Consider the following 17,650-nt stretch of genomic DNA (forward strand, 5'->3'; position numbering starts at 1 on the left):
ACCAGAAAACGTAACGCCGACAACTATTATCTTTCTAAATGGTAACTTTTAGATCTAATATACTCCCGCTTCTTGCTCGAATAAGTATTCGATAAGTTTGCATACAATTTTCCATCGTGTTGAAAAAAAAAAAAAAAAAAAAAACTGAAACGATCATTTAAGGGTACACCACGAATAATTCATACCCACGTAAATCTGGCACGAATTAAACCCTGTCCACGATCCCCGCAACGCAGCGTAAAAGTAACGAAATCGGCATCCATTAACGTGCGACCTTTTCTCGGTCACGTTGCAGGTCGGACCCACGACGCGTCCTACAGCCTCTATCGCCTCGGGGAAAGACTGTCCCAGGGTGCGCGTCAGTACGTGGAAACGGGTCGTGCGGACGGTTTGGACGCGGGTGGAGACGCCCCGAACACTCTGCACTCGTTCGTCGGGCCGCCGGTGCCCCAGGGTGAGGGAACGAGCATCGGACGTGCCTTTCTCGACGGCAACCACACCCTGGTGAGCGTCATGGCGCGGATTAACCCGAGCCCGGATTGGTTCGTCGGCGTCGACTCCTTCCAGCTATGCGTCGAGGGAAATTGGGTGGACACCGTTACAGTCGAGGTAATTCTCTCGCCGATTTTCATTTCCGAAACGAATCCGAACACGCGGCGACGTAGCTACTTTATTTCCTTTTTCTTATTTTCAGCTCGATCCTCTCGACGGCGGCACCGACAACGGATTCACATTCACAGCCGCCAACTGGCCGACCCAGCCGCAAGGCGTTGCCTACAGAATCACGTCGAGGTACCCGGCGCATCCCGCGGGAAGCTTCTACTACCCGAATCTGCCCCGATTACCTCCGCTGGCCACGCTCACGTTCACCAAGGTAGTAACTGACACCAACTGTCAAACCGTCGCGTTGCTTTACGCCTGATGTGAATAAATGAGGAGAACGTACGAAACTTTGGCTCGAGATCTTCGCCAGGTTTAAAGAACGACTTTTATTATTATTATTATTATTATTATTATTATTGTATCATACTTGAAAGAACTTTTCGGCAAGGATATATAGATATAACAGCGACTTTGCCAAACCATGGTTCGGCATTCGGTTCGGAAGGTGAAGTTGGAACATTGATACGAATTGCACCGGATGTGATTCGGCAAAGCGTGACTACACGCTGATATCGTTTCGCTTTGAAGATAGTATCGGGATATTATAGCAATCTTTCAATTCGGCACGAAAATTACTCGGGATCAGATTAATCTACAGGCTCTTGGTTCAATATCTTCAGCTTGTAATCAACAACGCGAGAGCCGCGATGGGAAACAATTTATTTGAGGAATAGTTTGTATCGAGATATCGTGGTGATAAATTGTTAGGATAGACGCCGAAGGAGCGAATCTCGGGGCGCTTATGCCGAAATCAGGATTACAAATAGCCCCAGAAGTTCGGCGAGGTTATCGGGCCAGCAATCGCGTACAGGTTACATACATATATATACACACACACACACACACACATATACGCGTGTGTAGGAAAGTTAATGAACACGGATAACGATAAAGAAGCCGCAAAGCGCGACTAGGAGGATAAATCCTGCACCTCGTTGCCGTGTGGGATATAATGAATTTCAACAGTAGCTGCAGCTTGAGCGAAAATCACGTAGAATCTGCGCGAGCAGAGTGTTTGAGGAGCCACCTTGCAGAGCTTACAGGCGAGCCGAGTTTAGCGCAGGGACGTTGGCTAACTGGGTTGCAGTAGCTGGCAGCTTCGCTGGTACATGAAAACAAATTAACAGACTGCAAGTTTCGAAGAACAGGTTCGCCGTTGCGATACAAAATAATTAATCGAATTTGTTAAGTGCAGCTTCGAGGGGCGAGAAAGAGAGAGAGAGAGAGAGAGAGAGAGAGAGAGAGAGAGCGTAGAGAGCGAGTGAATAAATGAATTCATCGAGGCCGATTCTCTCCTGTCGAGGTTATGGCTTGTTTCCGACCCTCGAAGCGCCCCCCGGAGCTTATATATACGAATCGCAGAAATCTAAGATCGTATCCAAAGGCTATTAACCTGGCGACGAGTTTTTTTCCCCTCAAATCATTGGCCAAATCTCTTTCCAATTTCTTTCCAATCAACCCGTAATCCGCCTCGTACTTTTGCCCCCCGTCTTCGTCGTTCTTGAAGGACCTATCCGATCTCTGAAATATATGTAAGGTCTATCAGATTGCGACAAAAGTTTGGTAATTAAGTGGTAAGTCAAGTCGACAGCTTTTGCGCACCGACGCTACGCAGCGGGTGTATAGGTGTAGGTACGTAAGATATAACCGAAACTCCACTCGCCGGCTTAGGCCGGCGGGGAGAAGAAAAAATAAGAGAAGATGAGAAAAAGGGAGCGAGATAGATGGGTCATTAGCAAGTTGAACAAGCTCCCTGGTATAACGAAACGCCGGTTCAGCAGTCTGCCAACTCTTGCGACACGTTCTACAACGAACTTCTTTTTTTTTTTTCAGAAAACACCCGATCGCAGTTGAACCTGAAAATTTATTCGCAAAAGTCAAATGACGGTAGGACGTCGATTTTTTGTTTTTTTTTTCTTTCTTGCCCGAGAAACAAACAAGTCAGCTTATCGGTGACTTGTCGCGTTACCGATATCGGCTGCGACTGGCTCGTCCGGACTTCGTTATCAGGTGATAACGCTGCTTATTACACCGACAGCGAAAACGCGATGAGCGGAAATCTGATGAATAAATATTGACACGAAATCGGAGCCAAGGGTGGGGAGAAATATGGGATGAGGAAATTTATTTTCGCGATACGAGATCGCTGCAGAGTTCTTACAGCTACTGCGGTCCGGGTGTAATTTGATGCGGAAGAATCCGATTATTTTCTTCTCCCGGCGGCTCTTCGATCGAGTCGAGATTATGTATCGGAACCGTGAAATACAAAGAAGGTCGTAGATATATAACGCCGGGGGAATCACGCGGCGCGGGATATCGGAATAAGAGGAAAAGTTTTCGCCTGACGAATGCCGACGGGCACTTCAATTTCCACACCGTCGAGACTGCAGGACTCGATTAATCACCCCGAGACTTTCACTCGATATCAAAAAAACCAACCTCGGTATTTCTTCGTCGAAAAGACGCCGCGGAATATAAAAGAAAGGCCCGGCTTTTTCTACGCCAACGTTTCATACGGGTCGCGATATTTTCGCAACTTTTCCGGATAACGCCCACGACGATGTCCCATCCTTGGAAATATCGTTCGAAACACTTTGCCGGCGAACAAACAACGGCGCGAGGAAACAGCTTGAGGAACTGTTATCCTTCACCTCTGGTGCAGGTCGAGGTGTGAGCGGAAGGTCGGCTTGCGGTTGGCAAGAGGATTGAGACGGTGCAACTCCGTTGCGGTGAGGTTGGAGATCCTCAAAAGAGTCGCCAGATGCGCTCTCAGATTTATTGGTTCCCGGTCACCGGGCTGACGGGGTTCGGCAATCCTCTTATTTCACGGATTCGATTTCCCCTTTATTCGAGCCGGTCGGAACGACATGTGTCACGTCCGTTTATCTCGCTCGTATCGAACAATCCGGCATGCGGTACGAGACACTCGGTATCGTACGTACGGGTATCCGTGCCGACGGAAAAAGGGACGCTTCGCACAGGATTGGCTTCGCTCTCTTCAACCGCAAATGCAGCCGATCCGGACATCGTTCAAACGCCCCGGGCACTCGTCGTTCTCGGGTGCAACACGCGTACTTTCGAAGGACCTCGAGGTCGGGCGCAGAATTCGATCTAATCGAACCTCGGTTGCTTTAGAAAATAGATTTGACCTCAAACGACTTTTGACGTATCCGGATGGTAACTAACCCAATTGGACGAACGTCTCATTGCCGGATAAATTCACCTTATCCGGCTCTTATCTCACAGACACAACGTCAGTCTCGTTTACGTTTCATCTTCCCGTAGATGGATCTGTAAATGGACGACACTCTCGTTATTTTTCACCTTTTGAAACCCTGATGTTTAAGGAACGACGAACGTCTCGACGGCGCTCTAAGCTCAAAGCGTGTACAAGTTGGTTTCGAATCATCGATCTCTTCCCATTCTTAAATCCGCGAGACTGTTATCTGGTTTATCTGCGATCTAACGCGCGGCGTCTTGTCTCCAAGGGAGTGTGTGTATCATGTATACGCATATAAGCCAAGCCAACGCAACGCGGGGGGTTCTATACTGCACGGTTTCCGAAACCCCACAGCTTCTTCCCTTGCGGCCTCCGGCAGACCCGAGCCAGACGGCACTATTGCTTCGCTCTAATCTCACTAATCTGTACGGCGGAGATTTGGCTTCGTATCGTGACTCGACTGTATCTCCCCCGAGTCGACGGTCTTTTCGATGGCAAAACGCAGTCTCCCTGCCGAGAGCTAAAGCTCGTTTTTTCGAGGAGGAATCGAAAACTGCGAGAACCGGCCCTTAATTGACTCGAGACCTTTATCGGTCGACGGGTCGCTTACGCGTTATACAAAAAACCAAAAAACCAAAAAACACCAGGAACGAACCGGTGTACCGTTTTCGATCTTTCGACGCCCGATTCCGCCCCCCGGATGCTCGGCCCACGAAATGAAGAAAGAGACGGGCAGCCAGTCAGGTTTGAAAGAGCCGAGATACCGTCGCGTATCAAAAGGCGAGCCTTTTCTCCGGGGGTCACTTCTTTCATTCGCCCTATCGAGCGACCCCCGCTCTGTTTACACGTGTCCCTCTTCTTCCGGGATGATCGTTAACGGCCTAGACACGAGGTCAACCCTCGCCGACCCGTGTTTTTCCCTTTCGCGGTTCGGACATGCCCGTTTGTCAAAAATATTCGCTTGTGTGGCGCGGGCTGCAAGCTCCGCTTTAACTTGCAGCTATCGCAGGACGATTATAGTTCGAGCCAGTCGTTGTAAGAAAGCCTGACGATGCTAGCTAATTGAAAGTGCAAGGCTGATTTGACGCAGAGTTTCGAATTGCCGATTATTTTATTTCAATGATTTCACAAAAAATTACCTACAATGTCTACACGAAATAACGATGAAAATTTGTTTATAATTCGTTGGCATTCGAACGAGCTGAGCAAAGGTTTGTTATTCAAATTCAATTCCCATCGAACACCGTCACCGGCTGTTCGTGTTCGGCATCCGAACCGCACAAGTTTCGAGAACGGAAAATTCAGCCGCAGATCTAATTTTACTTTATGTCTGAATCATAGAATTATTCATCCAACCTTTTTCCATTTCGTTTTATTTATGCATTACCCTTTTACACTTATCCGCGTAACTTGTTACGCACGCGGTTGCAATTTGTAGATACCTAAAAAAAACTTCGATGATATTTTTCACTTCGTATACCTATGTATAATTCAGCCTTAAACCTTCGTTGCGGATGTTAATTCACCCCACGGTACCTCGTACACTCGTAACGTACCGATCCATTTACGCTCCGATGCACGGACTCAGATTCCCGAATCGCATCGCCAATCCGACTGTCGGGACGAATTTCGTCAAAATAATTAGCGAGGCACGGCATCAGCCGTCATTCGAGCGGTATAAGCGATCGGTCCCTCGGAACGTGTCATCTGCAGGAAACCACCGTAGGGTTCAAAAGTTCAAGGTTCACAGTGAATATCCCCGGTAAAACGTTCGGCAACATGTCTCTAATTTAAATCCATTAGTCTTCTCTCCTCCGGTTCTCTCTCTCTCTTTCTCTCTTCCCACACCGCAAGCCAACATCGCGTCTCGCACTTTTGCCCTTAAAGTTTTTAACCATCGCTCACCGCGATTCGCGCCCCAAGGCAATTGAAAAAAGTGCCCCCTCTATCTCGCCCGCTTTTGCCAGACTACCGAGCTTTTCTGCATTGAAGTTTCGCGAGTGCATCATAAACGGAGTGCAGTGACCCGGGGCAACCCTCCAACCCTCGCCTAATTCGACCCGCTCAAACCGTCGTCCGCATTCACGCGTACGGTATTAGAGAGAAACGGAATTCAGCTGTTGCACGTCATCTGCAAGAAGCGTCGCCTCCTCCCTTACATATACGTATGGCTATCGGGAGGCTGGGATACGTCGAGGGTTATTTATCGCGGGGTGCAATAAAACCGGGAATACCAAGAGACCACAAATCAATCCCTACTTGTTCTATCGCAACGCGAGGTGGCTGGATGAGGATGAGGAGGATGAGGAGGAGGAGGAGGAGGAGGAGGAGGAGGAAAAGGTCAACGTCGTGTCGTGGAGGCGGGCCAAGTCCCGAGGATACTCGAGAGTTTCTCGGGTAGTAAATCAGTGGTAAATCCCGAGCGCATCGGACAAGCCTGGCGAAAGCGATCGGAGATCAACGACGTCTTGCAATTTTGTCAGTGAACGCAATTCCGGTCGCGTACGTGTAACGTGTATCGTTATCGGGATAAACAATTTTAAACTAATAACACGAAATAAACTTACGTATATCGAAAAGATTTTGCCTGCGAACTTTTCTCCTTTCGTACACATGCAAAAAGTACCGGGTGCAGGGAATTAATAAATTATTTCCCGACTGTACGACACGCGCGGAAAGCGACAACTATTCCCTCCCTTTTTATACTCCCTTCGTTCGGGAGGGACAGATAAATATACTCCCACGAATATTTCAGGCGCAAATATGAAAGGTAAACCAGTTTCCCTCGTTTAATTTTTCAAAATGTCAACGTTGACGTAACGTTGGCAGATTTTACCTTATACATCTTTTCTCCGTTCCTACCCTGAATTTGCGTCGTTCTATTTTTAACTTCAAACTCACGCGGGTTTTGCGTGGACTCGAATCGTTACGAGGGAAGAAACGCGGCCAAATCATTTCAATTTCGAATATACCTGCGTAATAGGTAAAAAAGAAAAATAATTGTACGAATATTTTTTTTCTACTCTTCTCTTTTGCCATTACCGTGTACATATTTACGCATCTTCTTCACGATCCGAGACGGACTAGCAAAGAACTACGTAAACCGAGGTAGCTATAGAATTTGAAGCACGACAGCGATGACTCTTCCAATATTGTCACTCAATAAACGTCTGCATCGCGACGGAGGCAAAAATCATTTCCTTCGAGCACGAGATAAAACGTTTCTTTTCTTAAAAAAAAAAAAAAGTGAGGCTCAAGAGTGAGTCGTGTTTGGTTTCGATTTCTCACAGAATTCCTTTATCCCAGGGTTTTACTCGCGGTGCGTTATTTTCGTCTGTATTTTTGAAAGGATCAGAAAATTACATCGCGAAGAGAAAACAAGCGTTAAAAAACGTTCGGGCTGATAATAATTGAACGCCGGTGAATATCTCATCGATCTCTTTACCGCCAACCGTGGTTAATACTCATCTGTCCACGCCCACGTTTCGTTGGACAAAATAATAACAGCCATGCGTTTACACTCTAATGTAATATTATAATCGACCCGTTATTTTTTCATCCGTAGTCTGAAATGATTAGAAAAAAAAGAAGAAAGAAAGAAAGAAAAAAAAAAACAGGATGTTGGCAAAAAAATAAGTCTGAAGGCTTTTCTCTCTACTAAATCCCAGTGCCAGAAACGGACGCGAGCACCCTGAGACCGGAAGACACGCCGTAGAACAGCGCTGGCAAAAAAACGGGTGCCAAAAACAGAAACCACTGTAAGACTTCCGGCGCACCGTCACCCCCGTGAAAATGCGAACAAACCTGCATGCAGAGCGCAGCAGCATTGCACAGCTTTCGCCTTCCGGTTTTGTCAGTATATAACAACATGCACGGTATAACCAGCAGAGATTTTTACCCGCAGCTTTTTATTAGGTACGTTTTAAAAATTCTTTTTCATCCCTTTTAAACGGGCACGTCGCTGGCTGGGCGCAGCTTTTTATGACCAAGTAGAGTCAAAAGCAACGGTGGCAACGAATTCAAGAGTCCGGGGGGGTGAGGGAGAGGATCGAGGTGGAAAAACCGGCCGGGCGATATTACCAGCTAAAACATATGTGACGCTGCCAGACCTCTAAATTACTCCCGTACCGGGGAGTAGGAATATTAGACGACGTCGGGGCCTTTTTGTTCGCGGTTTGTTTAGCCCCTCAGGAGCCCTTGGACTCCGCCTCCGCCTCCGACCCTCCGGGTACTTTTATGGATGGAGCCACGTACTACACGCGCAAAGTATTAACATTTGCATGGGGGACGATTTTTTACCAACTTCTAACCCCCCCCCCCATCACTTTTTTTTTTTTTTTTACTTCTTATCTACCGCGCGACGGGGGGATTCGGACGAGACAATTTCTTGCCTCGCTACCTTCGAAGCCGTAGCTCACCCTGCGCTCGTCTCTCTCTCTCAAGCAAAATATCTATCTATCTATGTGCATATATATGTATATATGTGTGTATATATATATTGTATGTATATATTGTAACGTTCTATGACGTTGCAAAAATTAATAACGATTCGTGAGCTTATTTAATGAGACAAATTAAAGGCGCAAATAAAATGTTGTGCAAAAGCTTTAATAGCAGAGAACGTGTCTCTGGTTTAAACTCTGAAACAAGACTGTTTTCACAATAATGTTGGTTGACGCAGCAACCTTATTCTTTTTAAAGACATGAGAGGTTTGTAAACTTCTTTTATCCATGATGACTACTAGATCATTAAAAGGGGGTAAGATGGGTGATTTCACTCTTTGTAACAATATGTGTATATATATTTCTCTTTCACCCCCCTTTCATCCGCTTTCCCTCTCACACTCCCGTTCTTGATGATCCTGCCTGCCCATCCGCGCGTGAATTCCGTCCTCGTCCTTGCTCCCCCGACTCTTGTTCGTCGCGACTCACAACTGATTACCGCCACGGTTACCGGAGGTAATTAATGACGGCCTGGAACACCCTATCAGAATCTTCCTCTCTCCTTTGGGGGTTGGAGTAACCGTGTATAGATATTTTCCGATCCTTAACGCCCGTCGAAAGAGAGAGAGAGAGAGAGAGAAAAGAAAACACGCCTGCGGGAGAAACTCTGCTAATTGCAAAAAATCTGGTCTAGCCGTTCTCTTCCCGGTTGGTGTTCGGATGTTGTTGTTCCTCAGGGGGATTAAGTGAAATAAAAACAAGAGAAATCGGAACGAAATTCCGCGACCCGGAAAAGACTGTTCCGCATTCCTCTATGGCGGAGAGATTTATATTTATGCTTGTTTGATTGCAAACTGCCGAATAACAGGTTACGCGATAGCGAGGGTTTGTTACCCTGGTAAATTTTCTTTTCTTCTTTTCATTTTCTGAGAATAGCGACAATGGTCGACAAGTAGAACGTGGAATGGTCTAATTTTACGAAATTGTTAGGCGAAACAAGGGGGCGCAGAGTGCGAGGGGTAGGATGAAATTCCTCCTCGGAAGGATGAATTGCCCGGATCTCAACCCCGCCGCGTGTGTGCAGGGAATAAGTGACTAATTTCACGTAAGAAATGCCGGAGTGACGGGTCCCTCGGGAACTGGGTATACACACGCGTTCCATTATACCTAATGCTACGGAGATACGTGCAGGGTATTAAGGTACGAACAGATTCTAGGGATGCCGCGTGTCTGTGCGGGACTCTAGATGAAAAAGAATCTGCACCGGCACCGCAGATCCATGCCCGTATCACAAAACGGCTGGCCCTTTATATTGTCCGGCTGTGTAACGTCGTCTATTGGATTACTGCGGTAACGAAAGTACAAATTTGTTTCAATTCTTTCTCCGCGACGCGACTTATTCGCTTCATCCCTAACCCTCTGCAGAAAATATGTTACAGTTACAGGTACAGAAAAGTTCAGTAAAACTGGTAACGTTAAAAAAAACAAACTGTTTGAATATTGTTGGAATTACGAAAAACGAGGTACGCCTAAACATTTTGCGCCATTGTCGATCCTTTTTTGGTTACTGCAACGCAAAATCAGTTTGTGAGGTTTACTCTACTTTTTTAGCTAAGTAAGGCTTTGACGTCAATTTATCGTTGCACAAGCATTAAATTTTCCCAACAGTCGCAAGAAAATCTAGCAAGAGCGATCGTAATGAGAAAGAATAGTAACGGATACTAGACTTTCCGGTAACGGCTAGAAAACTAATTTTCATTTTCTAACTAGAACTATATTTTTCGACTGTGGTAAAAAATGAAAATAATTAAGGTGAGGCTACACCGTGTACTACACCACGCTTCATATTTTGCAACATCGTGTGTTACAGCTCAGGGAATACACTCTCACCGAAAGATACCACGAGGACGATGTAGAGATGGAATTTGTTAGCAACGACGAACTCATGTCCCAGTCTTCGGCGGCAAGGATCATCGACCCAAATCGCGACCTCAACGAGGCCATCGCTGAGGAACGCAGGGAAATGGAACCTTACAGATACAGGTGAAAACTATCGATGCTCGTTAACTCGAACCTTCTACCCGGTTATTTTTTGGACATGATCCATGACCGATTCAACTTGGGGTCAAATGACGCGTGCGTTTGTATGATTCAGGGTATTATTTACAAAAATTCACCTGCATTTCGGTAAAATGTACCCCGAATTGCGCGAAAACAGGCAGACTGTTTTAAAATTTACCTTGAATTGCGTAACTTCACTCTAGGTTGAATTGGCCATGGGTTATTTCCACGAAATAATACAATCTAAACATAACACATCTCACAAATTGCAACCAAATTAATTCTACAAGTTGAAAGGAAGAAGAAAGATCTCTTGTTGGGTTAATTGTTGAAAAAATGGGACAAACAGTGAAAGAAAGAAAAAGAAAAGAAAAAATATTTTGTTATGTATTGTTACCGCAGCAGTGATCGCACGACTCGGTAATAATTTTCTGTATAAATAAAGAGAGAGAATAAGCGGAGAGACAGGGTGAAAGAAAGAGTGAGAGAGGAGGAACTGGAAGAGGAGGGGAGGAGATGATAGGTGAGTCAGCGAGTGACCAACTGACTAAAATAAATTGAGGTAAGGCGGAGAAGGAAGAGGAAGAGTGAGGTTCGCCGGGAATCGGAGAGAAGGAGAGAGTCGCCGCTATTCAGAGAGCGAGAAAGAGAAAGAGAGAGAGAGAGAGAGAGAGAGAGAGAGGGAGAGAGATTTAGAGACGCTCTCGGAGGCAGCTAAAACGCGAAACCCCGAGACGGTTCGGGGGCGTTGGAGCCCGAAGACGACAAAAGCGGGAGATTATTGCGGCATATACCGACGTATTCGGGGAAGCGTCGAGGTATGATAATGGAATACGCGGCTCGGACCATCGCCTCGCATGAAAACAACCCTTCGCCAGCTTTTTCACCCCAGTATATTATTATTTTCGATCCAGGTACTGGACAACCGACAACAATCAGCTGGTCACCGACCTTCCGAGGGACAACAAGGAGGCCATCCTTCACAGCATAGCCTCCACTTACGCCCAGCGGGGAAAAGCACCGACTCCGACAACCGTTTCCTGGCCGCCGAGGGACGCCTTGGCCAAGACGTCGAAGGCGCCCGGATGGCCCTATTACCATACCATGTATCAGCAACAGCAGCAGCAGCAGCAGCAGCAAAACTCGAACCTTCAAAGAATCCACTCGTTCGATAACAGCCAGCAAAAAATTAACGCCGACGATCGGAAACGGAACTCGACCCTGCTTCGACCCTGGGGAAACTTTACCACCACTGTTGACCGTGCCCATCGACTCAGAGTCAAGCACCACAGGCTACCGTCGAAGGGAAAACACCCCAGAGTTCGTAAGTGACTTTTGTTTTCTGTTTTTTCGTTCCTAAATTGCATGACGCGATTCCAGATATTTTTTTTTTTTTCTCCTCTCTCTGTCTCTCTACTTTTGCAGTGAATTGGTAAAACCAAGTGCAGTCTCTACCCTCCCCTAAGCTAATTACTTGCCGTTTGTCATACACACGCATACTGCTCAATGACTCTTTTAGCCGATGTTCAATTCGACTTGAAATGATTTTCCAACTGTGCCGAGCCATTCCGATCGCATTTTATGCCTAATTAACCCTGGAGAATTTAATTTTCGCCCTACGCGACCGTGTCGCTGTTTTTTCTTTTTTTCCTTTCACCCTTCGTTTTTTTACTCAACTTTCTGAATTTTTTCCCAACCGCGCAATTAACGCAAAATGAAACATTTGCTAGTTGATTAAATTTTTTTAATCGCTGCTCGTATTAGTTCGACGCGTTGTGCCAGAACGTTGGCGGTGAAGAAGGAATAATTTTGTAATTCATGCAACGCGATCGTCGTCGTATTCTCATTTCGATCCGCGAGTCGAATCCGCAAGGTCTGTCTACATATTATACCCGGTGATTTCTTCGTCAAGAAGGATAAATCAGCTGGCGACCCCGCAGCATAATATCCCGGGTCTTTTCCCAGCGTAACTAATTGGGTAATTAACGCTAGCTGTTTCATTAACCACGAAAAGGTGTCCCGTGCCATTTCCACCCTTTTAACCCTTTAACTGCTGAATTATAATTCAGGTTAGCGACGATCGTCGAACCGAGCCTTCCCTCCGCGCTTCCCCTTCTTCCAAATTATCCAGCAGTTAAAACCCGGCTTCGTATTCATCCCATGATCGCTGACAATTGCAGGTAAATTACGTGAGGACGTGTCGACGTGCATGAAAGAGAGAGAGAGAGAGAGAGAGAGAGAGAGAGAGAGAGAGAGAGAGAGAGAGAGAGAGAGAGAGAGAGAGAGAGAGAGAGAGAGAGAGAGAGAGAGAGAGAGAGAGAAAGAGAGAGAATGAAAAAACAAATCACCCCCACCAACAAATAAACCCTATGATCGGTGTCCGCGGAATCTCGGCTGTTATGGGTAAATTTTTTATTTCAACTCCCCAGGAATGCCGAGAAACTGTAAGGTCGGCGAATGGGGACCGTGGAGCGCGTGCAGCAGGAGTTGCGGGGTCGGCGAGACGCAGAGAACGAGAAAGATCAGTGTGAAACCCCGCAGGGGAGGAACGCCCTGCCCTCCGTTGAAGGAGACGAAATGGTGCGGCAGCGCGAGTCCTTGTTCACCGGGCAGCGGGAAGCAGGTCGTCGATATATATCAGTGGTAGGGAAGGAAAATTGATAAACGAGGGAAAATCAAGGGATAGAGACCGAACGCGAGAGTACGTTATACACGTTGTAATAGAGAAAGTTTAAGAAATGAAGAAAAACTTAATAACATAGTAATTATACGTAACATATGATTATGTGACGATAAGCCAAATAATTGAAAACCAAAGATATGTGAAAGGGCGAAAGTAGCAACCATCCCCCCAACCCCCTCTGTTCTTGTATACATCTCTTTCAGCCGTGCAAGTATGTGTGTACAATTTATATATATATATATATTATTAATATTTTCAATCGCGTTAATTCGAGTAAATTTCATATTATATTACATATATATTGGACCGGAATCGCTTATTATTGCTGCAACCGTCTTGATATTCTCTTTCAATACGTTAATTCTTGGAGGGAAATTGAAGAATATTTCAGTCCTCGGAATTTCACAATCGCGTCAATCTTCCAAATTCGTATACTGCCAATACCTGTTGTCGCTGCTTTTATAATACATTATATGCAAGTCAATACGTGATGTATGAGTATATACATACATATATATATATATATATATGCGTGTATATATACATATATATATGTATATAGATGTATATACTGACGCACGACAACGAAAAATTTCTCGCCGAATCCGTCATCATTGTACCTGTTTATTTAAGAGCAAAAATCCAAAGTTTTAGCGTCAACCAAACAAACGTTAACTTTACTGTACGTAGGTAGATATGAAATTTTTCAATTGATGAGTAGAAAAAGAACATGACAAAAACCGTGGTCTACCGGGTGTATAATTTCACGAGACAATCCAAAGGTTGCAATATTATTTTTTCAATCTACGCTACATCCACATCGTATATCATACATTTCTTCTTTTCGAATTATTTAAACGAACGAACTTGATAAACGACAACGCGGTAAAAAAAAAAATAAAAGAAAAAAAACCTGTAAAACTAATATGTTCACTGCGAGAATGGTCAATATATATTTTCTGTCCAAATAGTCAAATGATAAAACAAGAAGAAAAAAAAAAAAAAATGAACAAATGAATAAATGAAGTTGCATCGAACCCTCTATTTTCATGAAATAAAAAGTAAAAAAAAGAAAATAAATAAAAAAAGAAAACGAAAAAATACTACAGAATCACGACAACAGTTGTGAAATCTTATTGCCATAAATCGTGTCTAACTATATATATAATAATATATTACTATATATCTTGAAAAACCTTGGGATTAAGTATATAATATTGTATATGTATAATTTATCGAGTACAGAATATAAAGTGGGTGACAATTTTTACAAAATATCATCAGGTACGGTTAGGTAAGTGTATTATATCGTAGAGTTACCGTTAACGATAATAACTAATTATTAATTATGAATAAAAACAAAAGCTAATGACAAAATTTGAAAATTGGAAGAATAAAAAAAAAAAAAAAAAATCAATTAAACGTCACTTACAATTTAGTGTATAATGTATTAAATATAGATGATCATGTACTGCCCGAGACAAGGCTTGACTCTCCGCTACTGCATTCGAAATCTTGTCAAATCTCGTCCTCGAATCAGTGTTTCTGTCGCAATTTTTTTTGTTCGTAAAATACCCCGTATCCCTGGACAACATCCGAACGAAAAAAAAAAAGAAAATAACTTTGAACAGCCCGAACGGCCGTAAAGCAAGTAAATCAGATTCCATAAAATCGACGGGAAAATGGGCCAAGCCGATGTAACGTAATTTTAAATCTAGGGTACAACGTTTTATATAATACAGATCGTGACTGAGGCTTTCAAAGGTTTGATATTTCTTTTTTCAACCTGAACAACTCGTCCGTACATATGTACTTTTTCAATCGCGTGCAATAATATACCTGCACGTTGTATGCGTATACAAGTTTTACGTGAATTATACATATAACATACATATATATATATACGCGTAGGTAAACATACTCGTACATAGACAAATTCGGTACGATTGATCGCGATCCTGTATCGATCGCCTTAATACACGATTAGCATCAAATTTTTTTCGTTTATTTTTCTCGCGTATAAAAAAATCGTTATAGTAAAAATTCAAACCGTTAACAAACAACACTAATAATTATAATAACAACAATAATAATCGTAAATATTGGTAATACGATGTAATAAATATTAATAAACGAATAATAATAATAATAATAATAATAATTCTGTACAAGACACTGTGCATTCTATGGAATAAGAAAATTAGATTCTAGGCTTAGCGATAAGCGATATATATGTAGCGACGTGTAACATATAAGTTTATATTACATAATAAAAATCTATCCAGGAAAACGTGAGTTTTAAATAAAAGTGAAAGAAACTCGGCCGCCTTGTTAGAATATCTAATTTCAGGTATGAAACGTGCGTGCGGTAAACTGTTGAAAGAAGAATGGAGAAAAGCTTCGTCGAAGCTACACGTATAATACCGCGGGTGGGAAAATAAAGTGAGCGGGTGCAGATAAAACATGATTAGGGATGGTTAAACGCGATTAAACGATTGTTTTACTAACTCCATCCCACGCAGGCTTGAGTGCCGAATGAACGATAAGCCCAAACCCGAATCGCGAACCGCGTTTCCTCCCCTCCCTTATTCCCGAGTCCGTCGAGCGAAATATCTGGAAGGCCGGGGTTCCGACCAACACCCTGGGCATCGCTGCTCGCGGCTTGCCGCGTTTAATCATCGCCGAAACATCCCTCAGGCAGAGCGAAGCGAGCCGAAGCCAAGCGGCGCGATAACGTATCGATAACGCGCGTGTCCCGAAAATCAAAACTCTCTTTTATTAGTCCAGTTTTGAACCTCGTTAGAGGTCCCTTCGCTCTGCCCGGTTTATTTCACGCCCCTCTGACTTCGATGTTTACCCTACAGTTGTGCTCGGTGTTTGTCAAAAGGGTGCAAAAATATTCCCTCTCACCGACACCCTCCCCCCGCCTTGATCCCGACAAATGCTCGTACACGCGATAAGAGTGTAATTACGCTGCATTGCACGATGCGGGCCTGCTTTCGGGGCATTTCTGAATAATTTGGGTGTCACTTTTTTTACGGGGCATTTACACCCTCGCGCGTAAAAAATCTAGAATTCGTACACTCTCGACCGATTTTCTTCCGCCAAGGATTTCCGAGGCAGAACAGATTTTTAACTTTCCGTAATTCTTTTCAAAAGTTTATTCGCGACGAGTTAGGTATAATATAATACTTGTATACCTACACATATGTTACATATGTAAACTGAACAACGTTTCACGGAATAAAATTTCGGGCTTCGTATTCTACCCCGCGGTTTGTCATATTTTGAATGCCGCCTGCGATTTTTATCGCACGGTTATACCTGCGGGACAGAAAAGGGAACATTCTCGTTTCTCTTGTTATTCAAACGAGAAAACGATAAGCCGATAGATCTCTGCGGGTATCTATCTCTAAAGAGATTTTCCGGGGTACAATCTGAAGCTAGATGTGAGAAATTTTCTGGCCTCGAGATGACGGACTAGTTGACCAGATTTTCGGGACCTTTAGATCTGTGCTTTGTCCAATAACCACCCCCACACACACAGACGCACCTTATTCGCCGATTGAAATCTGTGGTTAATTAAATTCGTTGAGCCCCTTGTAACCCTCGCCTAGTAGCATGCCGAAGCAGGGCTCGACGATAGGAGGCCAAATGAATGTCCCCCAAAAAGCGCAGTCCCAAGTCCCAAGAGAACGGTGAAACGATAAGCTCTTCCACTTTACAATCCCTCGGAGGACCGGCCGTAATTCCTCCCAAAAATCCCCGGGCCTGATCCAAATTCGAATTATATACGGTCTTTCTCCGACGTTGCAGTACCGGCATAATAGCGGAAAGAATTTCCAAGGGGGCTCAACCGTGCAGTTTGAAATAAGAAAGTGACGACGTCGTCGTGGCGAGGAGTGAGTGGCGCACTTCAGGTTTATGGGCTGCGAAGGGGTTTAAAGGGACGGCCAAAGCTGTCCTGTGCGTAAAGTAAATTCGCCGATCGACGGGATGTCTCCACCCCCGTTCGAACCTGGCTGCTTTTGAAAAGCTCGCGGGATAGGAAAAGGAGGAAGCGAAAGGAGAGAAAAAGAATTCCTCCGAACCATTCGACATCATGTTGCGGGCGGGCTGAACCGGATAGATTGAATAGAATTGAGAGCCCCGGGATGAGGGGCGGGGGAAATTTTATCCGGCCGCGAAATGGGGATGAAAACGGGTCGAGATTATGATTGGATCCGTTTCCCTTATCCTGCGGGGCCTCCCGTCGAACCCTCCGGAGTAGTTCACCGGTGTGCGAAACCCTATTTAAATACGCGAAAACTCGCGCCCTTATTTCCACGTTATATACCGAAGGGTCGCTCAACCCGTACTTCAGCCCTGTTATCCTCCCCCCCCCCCCCCCCCCCCGCCACCCCCCTCCGTCACCTGGGACCGCCCCGTACACGGCATACAACAAACCTACCCCCCGACTCCATTTGAATAAGAAGCACATTTTAGCGAGATTAGGACAACGAAGGGGTTCCAACCCTCCGTACCCTCGGCCCTCGCTTCAACGCCACCGCTCGAATAAACCAACCGAAGAGTGAAATCGT

At 44.8% G+C, this 17,650-nt stretch overlaps 1 protein-coding gene across 1 annotated transcript in view; it reads left to right on the top strand.

The window, feature by feature from the left end:
- Positions 1-14,726, top strand: part of LOC107225239 — a 108,453-nt gene extending 93,727 nt beyond the window's left edge. Inside the window, exons 4-8 of the mRNA XM_015665640.2 lie at positions 296-609; positions 695-874; positions 10,197-10,369; positions 11,302-11,711; positions 12,817-14,726. Coding sequence (XP_015521126.1) covers positions 296-609; positions 695-874; positions 10,197-10,369; positions 11,302-11,711; positions 12,817-13,034 — 1,295 coding nt within the window. The 3' untranslated portion in view covers positions 13,035-14,726. The remainder of the gene's footprint in view (positions 1-295; positions 610-694; positions 875-10,196; positions 10,370-11,301; positions 11,712-12,816) is intronic.
- The last annotated feature ends 2,924 nt before the right edge of the window (positions 14,727-17,650 follow it).

Source organism: Neodiprion lecontei, chromosome 6 (genome assembly GCF_021901455.1).
Source record: "Neodiprion lecontei isolate iyNeoLeco1 chromosome 6, iyNeoLeco1.1, whole genome shotgun sequence".
NCBI classification, from domain to species: Eukaryota; Metazoa; Arthropoda; class Insecta; order Hymenoptera; family Diprionidae; genus Neodiprion; species Neodiprion lecontei.